At 46.3% G+C, this 17,292-nt stretch overlaps 1 protein-coding gene and 1 long non-coding RNA gene across 2 annotated transcripts in view; one reads left to right on the top strand and one right to left on the bottom strand.

Annotated features, from left to right (window-relative positions):
- Positions 1-1,262: 1,262 nt before the first annotated feature.
- Positions 1,263-2,777, top strand: LOC121841631. Its single transcript, XR_006080650.1, has 2 exons — positions 1,263-2,169; positions 2,277-2,777. It is a non-coding gene; the product is annotated as an uncharacterized LOC121841631 (long non-coding RNA).
- A 1,264-nt stretch (positions 2,778-4,041) lies between these two features.
- Positions 4,042-17,292, bottom strand: part of ubl3a (ubiquitin-like 3a) — a 55,480-nt gene continuing 42,229 nt past the window's right edge. Inside the window, exons 2-5 of the mRNA XM_042311104.1 lie at positions 11,789-11,897; positions 6,826-6,912; positions 4,801-4,878; positions 4,042-4,186 (exon numbers count right to left, since the gene is read on the bottom strand). Of these exons, the coding sequence (XP_042167038.1) occupies positions 4,134-4,186; positions 4,801-4,878; positions 6,826-6,912; positions 11,789-11,897 (327 nt within the window). The 3' untranslated portion in view covers positions 4,042-4,133. The remainder of the gene's footprint in view (positions 4,187-4,800; positions 4,879-6,825; positions 6,913-11,788; positions 11,898-17,292) is intronic.

Consider the following 17,292-nt stretch of genomic DNA (forward strand, 5'->3'; position numbering starts at 1 on the left):
ACTACCTCTTGGCCCAGAGCCTTATGGGCCCTGGTCAAAAGAAGTACAACATATAGGGAATAAGGTGCCATTTGGGACAGAACCTTTAAGACCTAGTGCTGTTACAAAGCAAAATAAAACACACAGAGAGAGAAAGAAAAAAAGGATTATATTAAACTATGAACAGTTGAAAAAAAATTACAGAAAATAAAATACATTTAAAAAAAAAAAAAGTCAAATAGTTCTGTATGTCAAAATGATTAGGAGGATGGTTCTGTTTTGCTGCTTAAAGGACAACAAGTTGACTATGCCCTAAATGGCACACTATATAGTGCACTACTTTGGACCAGGGCCCTATTCCCTATATAGTGCACTACTTTGGACCAGGGCCCTATTCCCTATATAGTGCACTACTTTGGACCAGGACCCTATTCCCTATATAGTGCACTACTTTGGACCAGGGCCCTATTCCCTATATAGTGCACTACTTTGGACCAGGACCCTATTCCCTATATAGTGCACTACTTTGGACCAGGACCCTATTCCCTATATAGTGCACTACTTTGGACCAGGGCCCTATTCCCTATATAGTGCACTACTTTGGACCAGGGCCCTATTCCCTATATAGTGCACTACTTTGGACCAGGGCCCTATTCCCTATATAGTGCACTACTTTGGACCAGGGCCCTATTCCCTATATAGTGCACTACTTTGGACCAGGGCCCTATTCCCTATATAGTGCACTACTTTGGACCAGGGCCCTATTCCCTATATAGTGCACTACTTTGGACCAGGGCCCTATTCCCTATATAGTGCACTACTTTGGACCAGGACCCTATTCCCTATATAGTGCACTACTTTGGACCAGGGCCCTATTCCCTATATAGTGCACTACTTTGGACCAGGACCCTATTCCCTATATAGAGCACTACTTTGGCCCAGGGCCCTATTCCCTATATAGTGCACTACTTTGGACCAGGACCCTATTCCCTATATAGTGCACTACTTTGGACCAGGACCCTATTCCCTATATAGTGCACTACTTTGGCCCAGGGCCCTATTCCCTATATAGTGCACTACTTTGGCCCAGGGCCCTATTCCCTATATAGTGCACTACTTTGGACCAGGGCCCTATTCCCTATATAGTGCACTACTTTGGACCAGGGCCCTTTCCCTATATAGTGCACTACTTTGGACCAGGACCCTTTCCCTATATAGTGCACTACTTTGGACCAGGGCCCTTTCCCTATATAGTGCACTACTTTGGACCAGGACCCTTTCCTATATAGTGCACTACTTTGGACCAGGGCCCTTTCCCACTACACTACTTTGGACCAGGACCCTTTCCCTATATAGTGCACTACTTTGGACCAGGGCCCTTTCCCTATATAGTGCAACACTTTGGACCAGGACCCTACATAAGTAAGTAGCCTTGTCTGAGCCAGAAAAGCCCATAAGGCAGGAGCCCATCTCCTGTTTCTTTAGCTTAAGGCAGCTTGATGTACAAGTACACCTCCCGCACTAGTCTTCCGCAGGTCCTATAGGCCTTGGTCAAAAGTATCACACTAGATCTGAAATAGGGTGTCCTTTGGGACGTACTGTAGCGTCATCAGCAAGGTGACAGTTTGAACTTCTGTCTAGGAAGCTAGCTAGTTAATGATGGTGCACACAGAGACACTAAACACATCAATATACTGGCATCAACAGGATCTAGAGGCATCATCATGTTCTAGAGAATATTTATATTCAATATATTCTACACATATGTTACCTTAGTTTATTTTTTTTAAAATATTATTCCCATTGGAAAAATACTAAGTAAAATAAGAAACTCTTTTTACAGGTCGTTCGGTGGTGGTGGGGGCTGGGGGGGCTGGGAGGGGCACATGCGTTCATTGTTGTGCAAAAGATCCAAACCTTTATCTTTCTTTAAGTGAAGAAGAAAGAGATTTGAAAGAAAATAACACTTAATTCCAGATTGGTTCTTTCCCTTGGCTTGGATTGGCAAGCAGACCCGACCCATCACAACACTAGAGGTATTCAACAGATCTGTCTGTCTTTCTTCCCCTTGGCTTGGATTGGCAAGTAGACCCGACCCATCACAACACTAGAGGTATTCAACAGATCTGTCTGTCTTTCTTCCCCTTGGCTTGGATTGGCAAGTAGACCCGACCCATCACAACACTAGAGGTATTCAACAGATCTGTCTGTCTTTCTTCCCCTTGGCTTGGATTGGAGGGATAGAGGTATTCAACAGATCTGTCTGGGAGCAGACCCGACCCATCACAACACTAGAGGTATTCAACAGATCTGTCTGTCTTTCTTCCCCTTGGCTTGGATTGGCAAGTAGACCCGACCCATCACAACACTAGAGGTATTCAACAGATCTGTCTTTCTGGTGAGGAGGGATGGGAAATAAGGGAGATCTGTCTGTCTTTATGGTGGGGAAGGGAGTTCTGTCTGTCTTTCTGGTGAGGAGGGATGGGAAATAAGGGAAATTTGTCTGTCTTTCTGGTGAGGAGGAACGGGGAAGAAGGGAGATCTGTCTGTCTTTATGGTGAGGAGGAACGGGGAAGAAGGGAGTTCTGTCTGTCTTTCTGGTGAGGAGGAACGGGGAAGAAGGGAGTTCTGTCTGTCTTTCTGCTGAGGAGGAACGGGAAGAAGGGAGATCTGTCTGTCTTTCTGCTGAGGAGGAACGGGGAAGAAGGGAGATCTGTCTGTCTTTATGGTGAGGAGGAACGGGGAAGAAGGGAGATCTGTCTGTCTTTCTGCTGAGGAGGAACGGGGAAGAAGGGAGATCTGTCTGTCTTTCTGGTGAGGAGGAACGGGGAAGAAGGGAGATCTGTCTGTCTTTATGGTGAGGAGGAACGGGGAAGAAGGGAGATCTGTCTGTCTTTCTGGTGAGGAGGAACGGGGAAGAAGGGAGATCTGTCTGTCTTTCTTCCCCTTGTTCAGTTTCTTTCTCCTCGTTCAGGGGAAAAGGGGGGGATGAGGGTTCTGACAGAGGAATGATCTAAAACACTGACTGGTCAGAAAGGAGGAGAGGACCGACTGTCAAAACACAGTCAACAACATGATATTACGGTCAAATAACACAGTTTGTTTGTGTGTTTGTTAGTAATTGGCTAGAACCATCATGAGTGAATAAAAGACTATCGGTCTGTCAATGCACTAGTGTAAGATTTAAGGGCATATACACAAGTGATAGAGGGGGAGGTAAAAAGGACACAGGCGTGTGTGTGTGTGTTCTGATCAGGCACGTCAATGCTTTGCTGCACTATGGGAGACAGACAGCACATCTAGATAAGTGGGTGGTCAACGGGGGGTGTGTGTGTTGGGGGGGGCAGATGGGGGCGTGGGTTTATTTAGTGGTTAAGTCTGAGTGAGAGAGACCGGCCCACAAACACAGTTTATGAGCAAGTGCACTGTATTGCTATGAGGAACACAATGTTTTGTGTGTGTGTGTGTGTGCAGCAGCAGAATTCTAGAGAGACTGCAGGACAGGACAGCGTGTTGGTTGGATCCAAGATAGGGGCGATGGAGGGAGGGATGGAGGTGGGTGGGTGAGGGAGGGAGGGAGGGATGGAGGTGGGTGGGTGATGGAGGGGGGGTGGGAGGGAGGGATGGAGGTGGGTGGGTGAGGGATGGAGGTGGGTGTGGGAGGGATGGAGGTGGGTGATGGATGGAGGTGGGTGGGTGGGTGGGGAGGGAGGGATGGAGGTGGGTGAGAGAGGGATGGAGGTGGGTGTGGGAGGGATGGAGGGGGTGTGGGAGGGAGGGATGGAGGTGGGTGGTGTGGGAGGGATGGAGGTGGGTGAGAGAGGGAGGGATGGAGGGGGTGTGGGAGGGAGGGATGGAGGTGGATGGGTGTGGGAGGGAGGGATGGAGGTGGGTGGGTGGGGGAGGGAGGGATGGAGGTGGGTGGGTGGGTGGGTGGGTGGGTGGGTGGGGGGGAGGGAGGGATGGAGGTGGGTGGGTGGGTGGGTGGGTGGGTGAGGGAGGGATGGAGGTGGGTGTGGGAGGGATGGAGGTGGGTGTGGGAGGGAGGGATGGAGGTGGGTGTGGGAGGGAGGGTGAGGGAGGGAGGGATGGAGGTGGGTGTGGGAGGGAGGGATGGAGGTGGGTGGGTGGGTGAGGGAGGGAGAGATGGGTATTTACAGGATGACACAGCAGTTACTCTCTCCAGTTTTCTCTCTGTTCCTCTGACCTGAGAAGGAACACAACACACAGTCAAACACAGTAGGAATGTGGTCAGCACCCTGTCAAACACAGTCAGGATGCGGTCAGAAAACGGTCAGAAAGTCACATGGTCACGATGCGGTCAGGAGGCGGTCAGGACACTATCAGGACACGGTCAGGAGGCGGTAAGGACACTGTCAGGACACTGTCAGGAAGCTGTCAGGAGGCGGTCAGGACGAGGTCAGGACGCGGTTAGGAGGCGGTCAGGAGGCGGTCAGGACACTGTCAGGACGAGGTCAGGACGCGGTCAGGACGCAGTCAGGACACTGTCAGGACACTGTCAGGACACTGTCAGGACACTGTTTAGTAGCAAAGTTGTTGAGAAATCTACCTTTTTTCAAAAAAAGAGTATCATTGAAACAAAAACAACCATCTGTCATTATTTAAATAGTGTTGCATACGCTTACTGAAACACACGTCTTATTATACTGTATAGGACTGGGATAAGGTTAGAAATATTCATCATGGATCATTAGCTGTTCCTAAACAAACAGAAATAACTACTACCATCATCTACAGTAAAGGCATCATCTATTACTGTGTTTTAGTGTGAGGGGGAGGAACAAGGGATAAGCGGGTTACCTTGGGAGTTTGGCTCAGGCAACGTCTCTCTGGCAACTAAATGCATCACTGTGGTTTTCCCCAGAGGCAGTTTGAGAGCTGAGAGAAGGGGAGGAGGAGGGGAGGGAGGAGGGGAGGAGGAGGAGGAGGGTGCGAGTGAAAGAGTAGAACAGTGTTAACAGACAAAGACTTGTTACAAAGACAATATATCATCATAACTATCATCATTTAACTGATCTAACATAGAATACACAACCAAGAGAGAGGAGAGACAGGAGCCAGACAGAGAAACAGAGACGGAGCTGTACTGAACAAAAAATATAAAGTGTAAAGTGTTGGTCCCATTTTTTATGAGCTGAAATAAAAGATCCCAGAAATGTTCCATAAGCACAAAAAGATTCTCGCTCTCAAATTCTGTGCACAAATTTGTTAACATCCCAGTTAGTGAGCATTTCTCCTTTGCCAAAATAATCCATCCACCTGACAGGTGTAGCATATCAAGAAGCTGATTAAAACAGAGTGATCATTACATAGGTGCACCTTGTGCTGTGGACAATAAAAGGCCACTCTAAAAATGTGCAATTTTGTCACACAATACTACAGATGTCTCAAGTTTTGAGGGAGCGTGCAATTGGCATGCTGACTCTGCAGGAATGTCCACCAGAGCTGTTGCCAGAGAATTTAATGTTAATAGCTCTAACATAAGCTGCCTCCAATGTCGTTTAGAGAATTTGACAGTACGTCCAACCGGCCTCACAACCGCAGACCACGTGTAAGGACCTCCACATCTGGCTTCTTCCCCGTTCAGCTGATGAAACCTGTGGGTGTCATGCTACTCATCTGGCTTCTTCACCGAGCAGCTGATGAAACCTGTGGGTGTCATGCTACTCATCTGGCTTCTTCACCGAGCAGCTGATGAAACCTGTGGGTGTCATGCTACTCATCTGGCTTCTTCACCGAGCAGCTGATGAAACCTGTGGGTGTCATGCTACTCATCTGGCTTCTTCACCGAGCAGCTGATGAAACCTGTGGGTGTCATGCTACTCATCTGCCACCATCACCTCATGTTTCAGCATGATAATGCATGGATCTATGTCACAAGGATCTGTACGCCAATATCCAGCAACTTCTCACAGCCATTGAAGAGGAGTGGAACAACATTCCACAGGCCACAATCAACAGCCTGTGTCGTGAGCCAAATGGTGGTCACACCAGATATGGGACTGGTTTCTGATCCAGAAAAGGTCTCTGTGACCAACATATACAAATCTGTATTCCCAGTCATGTGAAATCCATTGATTAGGGCCCAATGAATTGTTTTCAATTGACTGATTTTGACTGTGTGTGTGTGTGTGTTTCCGGTGTGTGTGTGTGTGTGTGTGTGTGTGTGTGTGTGTGTGTGTTTCCGGTGTGTGTGTGTGTGTGTTTCCGGTGTGTGTGTTTTTCCGGTGTGTGTGTGTGTGTGTGTGCGTGTGTGTGTGTGTTTCCGGTATGTGTGTGTGTGTGTTTCCGTGTGTGTGTGTGTGTGTGTGTGTGTGTGTGTGTGTGTGTGTGTGTGTGTGTGTGTGTTTTCGGTGTGTGTGTGTTTCCGGTGTGTGTGTGTGTTTCCGTTGTGTGTGTGTGTGTGTGTTTCCGGAATGTGTGTGTGTTTCCGGTATGTGTGTGTGTTTCCGTGTGTGTGTGTGTGTGTGTGTGTTTCCGGTGTGTGTGTGTTTCCGGTGTGTGTGTGTGTGTGTTTCCGTGTGTGTGTTTCCGTGTGTGTGTGTGTGTGTGTATGTATTTCCGGTGTGTGTGTGTGTGTGTGTTTCCGGTGTGTGTGTGTGTGTGTGTTTCCGGTGTGTGTGTGTGTGTTTCCGGTGTGTGTGTGTGTGTTTCCGGTGTGTGTGTGTGTGTTTCCGGTGTGTGTGTGTGTGTGTGTGTTTCTGGCGTGTGTGTGTGTGTTTCCGGTGTGTGTGTGTGTGTGTGTGTGTGTGTGTGTGTGTGTCCAGTGTCCAGTGTGTGTGTGTGTTTCTTTCCGGTGTGTGTGCGTTTCCGGTGTGTTCTCACCTCCTAGCGTGACATTTCCATGTAGAAAGCGACCCTGGTAGATGAGCCTCAGGATGTTAGGACTGCTGACCTGTTCCTCCTCCCAGTCTGAAGAGAGATGAAGATCACCATCACCACCATCATCAACAACATTATCATCGCCATCAACAGAAGGAGAGACAGATAGAAAGAAGGAAGACAGAGAAAGGACACTTCTCATACTGCATGAAGTATCATACAGTATCATACAGTGCATTCAGACCCTTGGAGTTTTTCAATATTTTGTCACGTTACAACCTTATTCAAATCAAATCAAATTGTATTTGTCACATACACATGGTTAGCAGATGTTAATGCGAGTGTAGCGAAATGCTTGTGCTTCTAGTTCCGACAATGCAGTAATAACCAACGAGTAATCTAGCAATTTCACAACAACTACCTTATACACACACACAAGTGTAAAGGGATAAAGAATATGTACATAAAGATATGAATGAGTGATGGTACAGAACGGCATAGGCAAGATGCAGTAGGATGATATAGAGTACAGTATATACATATGAGATGAGTAACGTAGGGTATGTCAACATTATATTAAGTGGCATTGTTTAAAGTGGCTAGTGATAAATTTTTTACATCAATTTTTCATTATTAAAGTGGCTAGAGATTTGAGTCAGCATGTTGGCAGCAGCCACTCAATGTTAGTGGTGGCTGTTTAAAAGTCTGATGGCCTCGAGATAGAAGCTGTTTTTCAGTCTCTCGGTCCCAGCTTTGATGCACCTGTACTGACCTCGCCTTCTGGATGATAGCGGGGTGAACAGGCAGTGGCTCAGGTGGATGTTGTCCTTGATGATCTTTATGGCCTTCCTGTGACATCAGGTGGTGTAGGTGTCCTGGAGGGCAGGTAGTTTGCCCCCGGTGACGCGTTGTGCAGACCTCACAACCCTCTGGAGAGCCTTACGGTTGTGGGCGGAGCAGTTGCTGTACCAGGCGGTGACACAGCCCGACAGGATGCTCTCGATTGTGCATCTGTAAAAGTTTGTGAGTGCTTTTGGTGAGAAGCCAAATTTCTTCAGCCTCCCGAGGTTGAAGAGGCGCTGCTGCGCCTTCTTTACCACGCTGTCTGTGTGGGTGGACCATTTCAGTTTGTCCGTGATGTGTACGCAGAGGAACTTAAAACTTACTACCCTCTCCACTACTGTCCTGTTGATGTGGTTAGGGGGGTGCTCCCTCTGCTGTTTCCTGAAGTCCACGATCATCTCCTTTGTTTTGTTGACGTTGAGTGTGAGGTTGTTTTACTGACACCACACTCCGAGGGCCCTCACCTCCTCCCTGTAGGCCGTCTCGTCGTTGTTGATAATCAAGCATACCACTGTAGTGTCGTCTGCAAACTTGAGGATTGAGTTGGAGGCGTGCATGGCCACGCAGTCATGGGTGAACAGGGAGTACAGGAGAGGGCTGAGAACGCACCTTTGTGTGGCCCCAGTGTTGAGGATCAGCGGGGTGGTTGTTTCCTACCCTCACCACCTGGGGGCAGCCCGTCAGAAAGTCCAGGACCCAGTTGCACAGGGTGGGGTCGAGACCCAGGATCTCAAGCTTAATGACGAGTTTGGAGGGTACTATGGTGTTAAATGCTGAGCTGTAGTCAATGAACAGCATTCTTACATAGGTATTCCTCTTGTCCAGATGGGTTAGGGCAGTGTGATTGCGATTGCGTCGTCTGTGGACCTATTGGGGCGGTCAGCAAATTGCAGTGGGTCTAGGGTGTCAGGTAGGGTGGAGGTGATATGGTCGTTGACTAGTCTCTCAAAGCACTTCATGATGACGGAAGTGAGTGCTACGGGGCGATAGTCGTTTAGCTCAGTTACCTTAGCTTTCTTGGGACAGGAACAATGGTGGTCCTCTTGAAGCATGTGGGAACAGCAGACTGGGATAAGGATTGATTGAATATGTCCGTAAACACACCAGCCAGCTGGTCTGCGTATGCTCTGAGGACGCGGCTAGGGATGCCGTCTGGGCCGGCAGCCTTTCGAGGGTTAACACTTTAAATGTTTTACTCACGTTGGCTGCGGTGAAGGAGAGTTCGCAGGTTTTGGTAGCGGGCCGTGTCCGTGGCACTGTATTGTCCTCAAAGCGAGCAAAGAAGCTGTTTAGTTTGTCTGGGAGCAAGACATCAGGGTCCGCGACGGGGCTGGTTTTCTTTTTGTAATCCGTGATTGACTGTAGACCCTGCCACATACCTCTCATGTCTGAGCTATTGAATTGCGACTCTACTTTGTCTCTATACTGACGCTTAGCTTGTTTGATTGCCTTGCGGGGGGAATAGCTACACTGTTTATATTCGGTCATGTTTCCGGTCAACTTGCCCTGGTTAAAAGCAGAGGTTCGTGCTTTCAGTTTTGCGCAAATGCTGCCATCAATCCACAGTTTCTGTTTTGGGAATGTTTTAATAGTTGCTGTGGGTACGACATTGCCGATGCACTTGCTAATAAACTCGCTCACCGAATCAGCGTATTCGTCAATGTTGTTGTTTGACGCAATGCGGAACGTATCCCAGTCCACGTGATCGTAGCAATCTTGAAGCGTGGAATCAGATTGGTCGGAACAGCGTTGAACAGACCTGAGTGCGGGAGCTTCCTGTTTTAGTGTCTGTCTATAGGCTGGAAGCAACAAAATGGAGTCGTGGTCAGTTTTTCCAAAAGGAGGGCGGGGGAGGGCCTTATATGCGTCGCGGAAATTAGAATAACAATGATCCAGGGTTTTACCAGCCCTGGTAGCACAATCGATATGCTGATAGAATTTAGGGAGCCTTGTTTTCAGATTAGCCTTGTTAAAATCCCCAGCTACAATGAATGCAGCCTCAGGATATGTGGTTTCCAGTTTACATAGAGTCAAATAAAAAGTTAGTTCAGGGCCATCGATGTGTCTGCTTGGGGGGAATATATACGGCTGTGATTATAATCTAAGAGAATTCTCTTGGTAGATAATGCGGCCGACATTTGATTGTGAGGAATTCTAAGTCAGGTGAACAGAAGGACTTGAGTTCCTGTATGTTGTTATGATCACACCACGTCTCGTTAATCATAAGGCATACCTCCCCGCCCCTCTTCTTACCAGAAAGATGTTTGCTTCTGTCGGCACGATGTGTGAAGAAACCAGCTGGCTGTAACGACTCCGATAGCATGTCTCGAGTGAGCCATGTTTCCGTGAAGCAAAGAACGTTACAGTCTCTTATGTCTCTCTGGAAGGCTACCCTTACTCGGATTTCATCAACCTTGTTATCAAGAGACTGGACATTGGCGAGTAGTATGCTCGGGAGCGGTGCGCGATTTGCCCGTCTCCGGAACCTGACCAGAAGCCTGACCAGATTCTAAAGTGGATTCAATTGTTTTTTTCCCACGCAACAATTTACACACAATAACCAATAATGACAAAGCAACAACAGGTTTTTAGAAAGTTTATTATTAAAAATAAAAATGTCACATTTACATAAGTATTCAGACCCTTTACTCAGTACTTTGTTGAAGCATCTTTGGCAGCAATTACAGCCTCAAGACTTCTTTGGTATGACGCTACAAGCTTGGCACACGTGCCTTTGGGGAGTTGCTCCCATTCTTCTATGCAGATCCTCTCAGGCTCTGTCAGGTTGGATGGGGAGCATCGCTGCATAGCTATTTTAAGGTCTCTCCAGAGATTTGTGATTGGGTTCAAGTCCGGGCTCTGGCTGGGCCACCCATAGACATTCAGAGACTTGTCCCGAAGCCACTCCTGCTTTGTCTTGGCTGTGTGCTTAGGGTCGTTGTCCTGTTTGAAGGTGAACCTTCACCTCAGTCTGAGGTCCTGAGCAGATTTCATCAAGGATCTCTCTGTACTTTGCATTGTTCATATTTTGTTCGATTCTGACTAGTCTCCCAGTCCCTGCCGCTGAAAAACAACCACAGCATGATGCTGCCACCACCATGCTTAACCGTAGGGATGGTTTCCTCCAGATGTGACGCTTGGCATTCAGGTAAAAGAGTTCAATCTTGGTTTCAGCGGACTAGAGAATCTTGTTTCTCACGGTCTTAGAGTCTTTAGGTGCCTTTTGGCAAAATCCAAGCGGGCTGTCATGTGCCTTTTACTGAAGACTGGCTTCCGTCTGGCCACTCTACCATAAAGGCCGGATTGGTGAAGTGCTGCAGAGATGGGAGAACCTTCCAGAAGGACAACTATCTCCACAGATAAATTCTGGAGCTCTGTCAGAGTGACCATCAGGTTCTTGGTCACCTTCCTGACCAAGGCCCTTTTCCCCCCGATTGCTCAGTTTGGCTGGGCAGCCAGATCTTGGAAGAGTCTTGGTGGTTCCAAACTTCATCCATTTAAGAATGATGGAGGCTACTGTGTCCTTGGGGACTTTCAATGCTGAGCTCTACGGACAATTCCTTCAACCTCATGGCTTGGTTTTTGCTCTGACATGCACTGCCAACTGTGGGACCTTATATAGACAAGCATGTACCTTTCCAAATCATATCCAATCAATTGAATTTACCACAAGTGGACTCCAATAAAGTTCTAGAAACATCTCAAGGATGATTAATGGGAACAGGATGCACCTGAGCTCAATTTCAAGTATCATAGCAAAGGGTCTGAATACTTATCTAGATAAGGTTTTTTAATATATTTTTTTTTAAATAAATTTGCTAAACTTTCTTCAAACCTGTTTTCATTTTGTCATTATGGGGTATTGTGCGTAGATTGATAAGGATTTTTTAAATTGAATACATTTGATAATAATGATGTAAAGTAACAAAATGTGGAAAAAGTCAAGGGGTCTGAATACTTTCCAAATGCACCAGTAGTGGCAGTAAATCGCATGACAGGCTCATTGTAATGGCTGGAATTGAATAATATCATCCTCCCTCCACCAGCCTCCACTGATATTTATGCATTTGGTGTCACTCACCCATTGGCCAGTTGTAATGTGTGTCTGTGAGGTGTCACTCACCCATTGGCCAGTTATCGTAGACGTGTTTGGCAATGTCTGCGGCCGAGTCATTGGGAGAAAACAGGAACTCTTTCGTCTTCCCACTGACCAGGATGAGACGCAGGTTAATCTGAAACACACAAAGGGAGAGGAGGAGATTAGAAGCTGATAGACACATAAAAAACAAGACAGTGTCAGAAGTGGGATGGCGCCCGTGAGACCATCAGAGAGGCTGTGGGGGAAAGCTCTCCCAAAGGAAGGGGATAGTGTAGCGACCTTAACCCAACACCTAGCAACCGCGTCAAAAGGTTTGCATAAAGTTAGGGAAAAACAGAAGAGGGGTAAAGGACGATCGATGGGAAGAAATTCTTAGAGCATATTTTGGTCAAAGCCTTCCATTTAATGTGTGTATGAACACATCACACACTAGTGACGCACGGGCGGTTATATCCGTGGGGCAGGCGGGTTCAGGGTCATGAAATATTGTGTGGGTGAATGGCAGGAGGCAGGTTGGTTGAATAAAGAGAAAACAACGCATAAGAAAATCCATACATGTATAATTCTCGTGCAATTCAGTCAAACTGGTGGTAGTTTTTCCCAGCCACCGTGCTTCTACATCTGCATTACTTGCTCTTTGGACTTTTAGGCCGGGTTTCTGTATAGCACTTTGTGACATCTGCAGATGTAAAAAGAGCTTTATAAATACATTTGATTGATTGAGTTATGAAAAAAAGGCTATTTTCTATCTCCCTAAAAACTCATGGACAATATGGACAGAGATTTAAAACAATTTCCATTGAACATTTTCCAAAAACATTTTTTACTTGAAGAACAGTGCAAATGCAAAGTTTGGTAAGAGAATGACGGAGCCAACAGCATTAACACAAGTAAATGTGTTATTGTAAAGAAATGTCACTCTTTCACTTTCTTTTCTGTCTTAAGTGCACCTTCAATTACAGTGATGTTCCTACACCCCAAATTATATTGGCGAGCAGTAGGAGTGGTTGGTGCCTTAATGGTGCAGATGATGCTTGGTTTTAGTACATAACATGTGTCCTCTCTGTTTGGCCAAAAATATGACCTTGCTGGATAACTTGGATGCACGAATATCCCCTTTTATGTCCATGTTTTCTTCATCCACAGCATCCGCAATTGTAATCCAGTACTCATCATCATAGCAGCAAAGTAGAAAAATCAAAGGCTCGCACAATCACCATTGTATGCTCATCCATAGGTTTCCCCAGGACCAAGTCAAACTTAATGGCATAATGTGGGTAGTACCGAACTTCAACTGTGGCCAATTGACATGTTGATTGGTACATTCTGAATCTAAACCATATTGGTGAATTTGTATTGGATATGCAACAGGCAACCTCTAACTGGATGATAGAGTGAGCCAGTATAGCAGAAACAGCACCATCAAGTGGTCATAACGTGGTAACATCAAGCGTATGCCCCATGGCATTACCGAACAACTTCAATGACTATTTCTCTGAACAGGGGGTGAAAAACACATCACCATATTCACAGAGAATACAAAACATAGGTTGAATAAACAATTATCTAAGGCGCAGCTGTATACTACTTGTCAAACATATAGAACTGATACTATATACTGGACATGGGGGAGCTTGATGTGAGGTTTGGGGGGTCCGTAGATTCCTTTTGATCATTTATTTGGATTTCTACCATCTAAATCAAATCGACATTGGAGAAATTAACATCAAATGCTATGGCAACAGCTCTGGTGGACATTCCTGCAGTCAGGATGCCAATCTCACACTCCCTCAAAACTTGAGACATCTGTGGCATTGTGTTGTGTGATAAAACTGCACATGTAAGAGTGGCAATTTATTGTCCCCCGCACAAGGTGCACCTGTGTAATGATCGTGCTGTTTAATCAGCTTCTTGGTATGTCACACCTGTCAGGTGGATGGATTATCTTGGCAAAGGAGAAATGCTCACTAGCAGTGATGTAAACACGTTTGAGAGAAATAAGCCTTTTGTCCATATGGAACATTTCTAGGATATTTTATTTCAGTTCGTGAAACATGGGACCAACACTTTACATGTTGCATTATATTTTTGCACAGTATAGGTAAATGGATATCAGGTAGTAGTTAATAGTTAAATGGGTTTAAGGTAGGAGTTAATAGTTAAATGGATATCAGGTAGGAGTTAATAGTTAAATGGGTTTAAGGTAGGAGTTAATAGTTACATGTGTTTAAGGTAGGAGTTAATGGTTAATTGGATATCAGGTAGTAGTTAATAGTTAAATGGGTTTAAGGTAGGAGTTAATAGATACATGAAGACAGATGTTGGCCTACCTTATCACTAACTTAGTATCTTAATATGGTACAGCTAGGTTGTTTTACTTTGGTGTTGTTGTGACCCAGCTAGAGGTAGTGCGGAACATCATACCTACTCTTAAAAACAACACTGAAACCGACAGAAGGAAAAGAGGGCAGGCTGGCAGACATGATTTAGCCGTCATAATAATAATCTCTGTGTGTCGGTAGGGTTGCAATAAATCCCAGTTGAAGAATTCGCTGGCGGTTTATTCCCTTTTCCCTCTAGATATTCACCAACCAGGGTTTCTGAAAAGTTTCTGGGATTTTCCAACCCTGTGATTCATTCACACCATTAAGTCAGAAATACAGAGAGACCGGACACCAACCAAAGGGGAAAGGGAAATTAGGGAACTTCTTCTCATCTTTCATCTTCCATTCTTTAATCCACGCATCCATCCATCTGTCCATTCTCTATCACCTCACACAGGAAAGTCATCCCTCATCATCATGCTCTCTCATCTCTGACAGAAAGCAGTAATTCCTTCTTCATCCTCATCCTCTGATAGCCCTCTCTCAGACACAGGCTAGTTGAGGTTAACCCTGACGGACTGGGACACAAACAGGAATATCATACATCCTTTCGGGAGGGCAGGGTAGCCTAGTGGTTAGAGTGTTGGACTAGTTGGACTAGTAACCGAAAGGTTGCAAGTTCAAATCCCCCAGCTGACAAGGTACAAATCTGTCGTTCTGCCCCTGAACAAGGCAGTTAACCCACTGTTCCTAGGCTGTCATTGAAAATAAGAATTTGTTCTTAACTGACTTGCCTAGTTAAATACAGGTAAAAATAAACATCCTACTGCACTGGGACACAAAAAGCTCTACAGCAAGCAGTCAAGTGTCAAACACACTTGTGGATTGCACTGAACACACACACACACACCCTGACACACCCACCCTCGGGCCTGTATTGATTGTGTAGCATTAGGGCTAAAACCCATAAGGAAATGTTGTGGTTACTAGCCTGATGACTTACACTAAACAATTTTGCACGCCCAATTTTTCAGTTTTTGATTTGTTAAAAAAGTTTGAAATATCCAATAAATGTCGTTCCACTTCATGATTGTGTCCCACTTGTTGTTGATTCTTCACAAAAAAATACAGTTTTATATCTTTATGTTTGAAGCCTGAAATGTGGCAAAAGGTCGCAAAGTTCAAGGGGGCCGAATACTTTCGCAAGGCACTGTATACATTACACTAAACACTACACTACACTATAAACACTATACACTACACTATGCATACTATACACTACACTGTACACTACACTATACAGTCGTGGCCAAAAGTTTTGAGAATGACACAAATATTAAATTCCACCAAGTTTGCTGCTTCATTGTCATTAGATATTTTTGTCAGATGTTACGATGGAATACTGAAGTATAATTACAAGCATTTCATAAGTGTCAAAGGCTTTTTTTGACAACTACACGAAGTTGATGCAAAGAGTCAATATTTGCAGTGTTGACTCTTCTTTTTCAAGACCTCTGCAATCCGCCCTGGCATGCTGTCTGTCAATTATCTTCTGGGCCACATCCTGACTGATGGCAGCCCATTCTTGCATAATCAATGCTTGGAGTTTGTCAGAATTTGTGGGTTTTTGTTTGTCCACCCGCCTCTTGAGGATTGACCACAAGTTCTCAATGGGATTAAGGTCTGGGGAGTTTCCTGGCCATGGACCCAAAATATCTATGTTTTGTTCCCCGAGCCACTTAGTTATCACTTTTGCCTTATGGCAAGGTGCTCCATCATGCTGGAAAAGGCATTGTTAGTCACCAAACTGTTCCTGGATGGTTGGGAGAAGTTGCTCTCGGAGGATGTGTTGTTACCATTCTTTATTCATGGTTGTGTTCTTAGGCTAAATTGTGATTGAGCCCACTCCCTTGGCTGAGAAGCAACCCCACACATGAATGGTCTCAGGATGCTTTACTGCTGGCATGACACAGGACTGATGGTAGCGCTCACCTTGTCTTCTCCGGACAAGCTTTTTTCCGGATGCCCCAAACAATTGGAAAGGGGATTCATCAGAGAAAATGACTTTACCCCAGTCCTCAGCAGTCCAATCCCTGTACCTTTTTGCAGAATATCAGTCTGTCCCTGATGTTTTTCCTGGAGCGAAGTGGCTTCTTTTCTGCCCTTCTTGACACCAGGCCATCCTCCAAAAGTCTCAAAAGTCAAGCTCTGTACTCTGTACTGCACACTGCCCTAACCCATCTGGACAAGAGGAATACCTATGTGAGAATGCTGTTCATCGACTACAGCTCGGCATTCAACACCATAGTACCCTCCAAGCTCGTCATCAAGCTCGAGACCCTGGGTCTCGACCCCGCCCTGTGCAACTGGGTACTGGACTTCCTGACGGGCCGCCCCCAGGTGGTGAGGGTAGGCAACAACATCTCCTCCCCGCTGATCCTCAACACTGGGGCCCCACAAGGGTGCGTTCTGAGCCCTCTCCTGTACTCCCTGTTCACCCACGACTGCGTGGCCATGCACGCTCCAACTCAATCATCAAGTTTGCGGACGACACAACAGTGGTAGGCTTGATTACCAACAACGACGAGACGGCCTACAGGGAGGAGGTGAGGGCCCTCGGAGTGTGGTGTCAGGAAAATAACCTCACACTCAACGTCAACAAAACTAAGGAGATGATTGTGGACTTCAGGAAACAGCAGAGGGAACACCCCCCATCCACATCGATGGAACAGTAGTGGAGAGGGTAGCAAGTTTTAAGTTCCTCGGCATACACATCACAGACAAACTGAATTGGTCCACTCACACAGACAGCATCGTGAGGAAGGCGCAGCAGCGCCTCTTCAACCTCAGGAGGCTGAAGAAATTCGGCTTGTCACCAAAAGCACTCACAAACTTCTACAGATGCACAATCGAGAGCATCCTGGCGGGCTGTATCACCGCCTGGTATGGCAACTGCACCGCCCTCAACCGTAAGGCTCTCCAGAGGGTAGTGAGGTCTGCACAACGCATCACTGGGGACAAACTACCTGCCCTCCAGGACACCTACACCACCCGATGCTACAGGAAGGCCATAAAGATCATCAAGGACATCAACCACCCGAGCCACTGCCTGTTCACCCCGCTGTCATCCAGAAGGCGAGGTCAGTACAGGTGCATCAAAGCTGGGACCGAGAGACTGAAAAACAGCTTCTATCTCAAGGCCAT

The sequence above is a fragment of the Oncorhynchus tshawytscha genome, linkage group LG33 (assembly GCF_018296145.1).
Source record: "Oncorhynchus tshawytscha isolate Ot180627B linkage group LG33, Otsh_v2.0, whole genome shotgun sequence".
In the NCBI taxonomy this organism is placed as follows: Eukaryota; Metazoa; Chordata; class Actinopteri; order Salmoniformes; family Salmonidae; genus Oncorhynchus; species Oncorhynchus tshawytscha.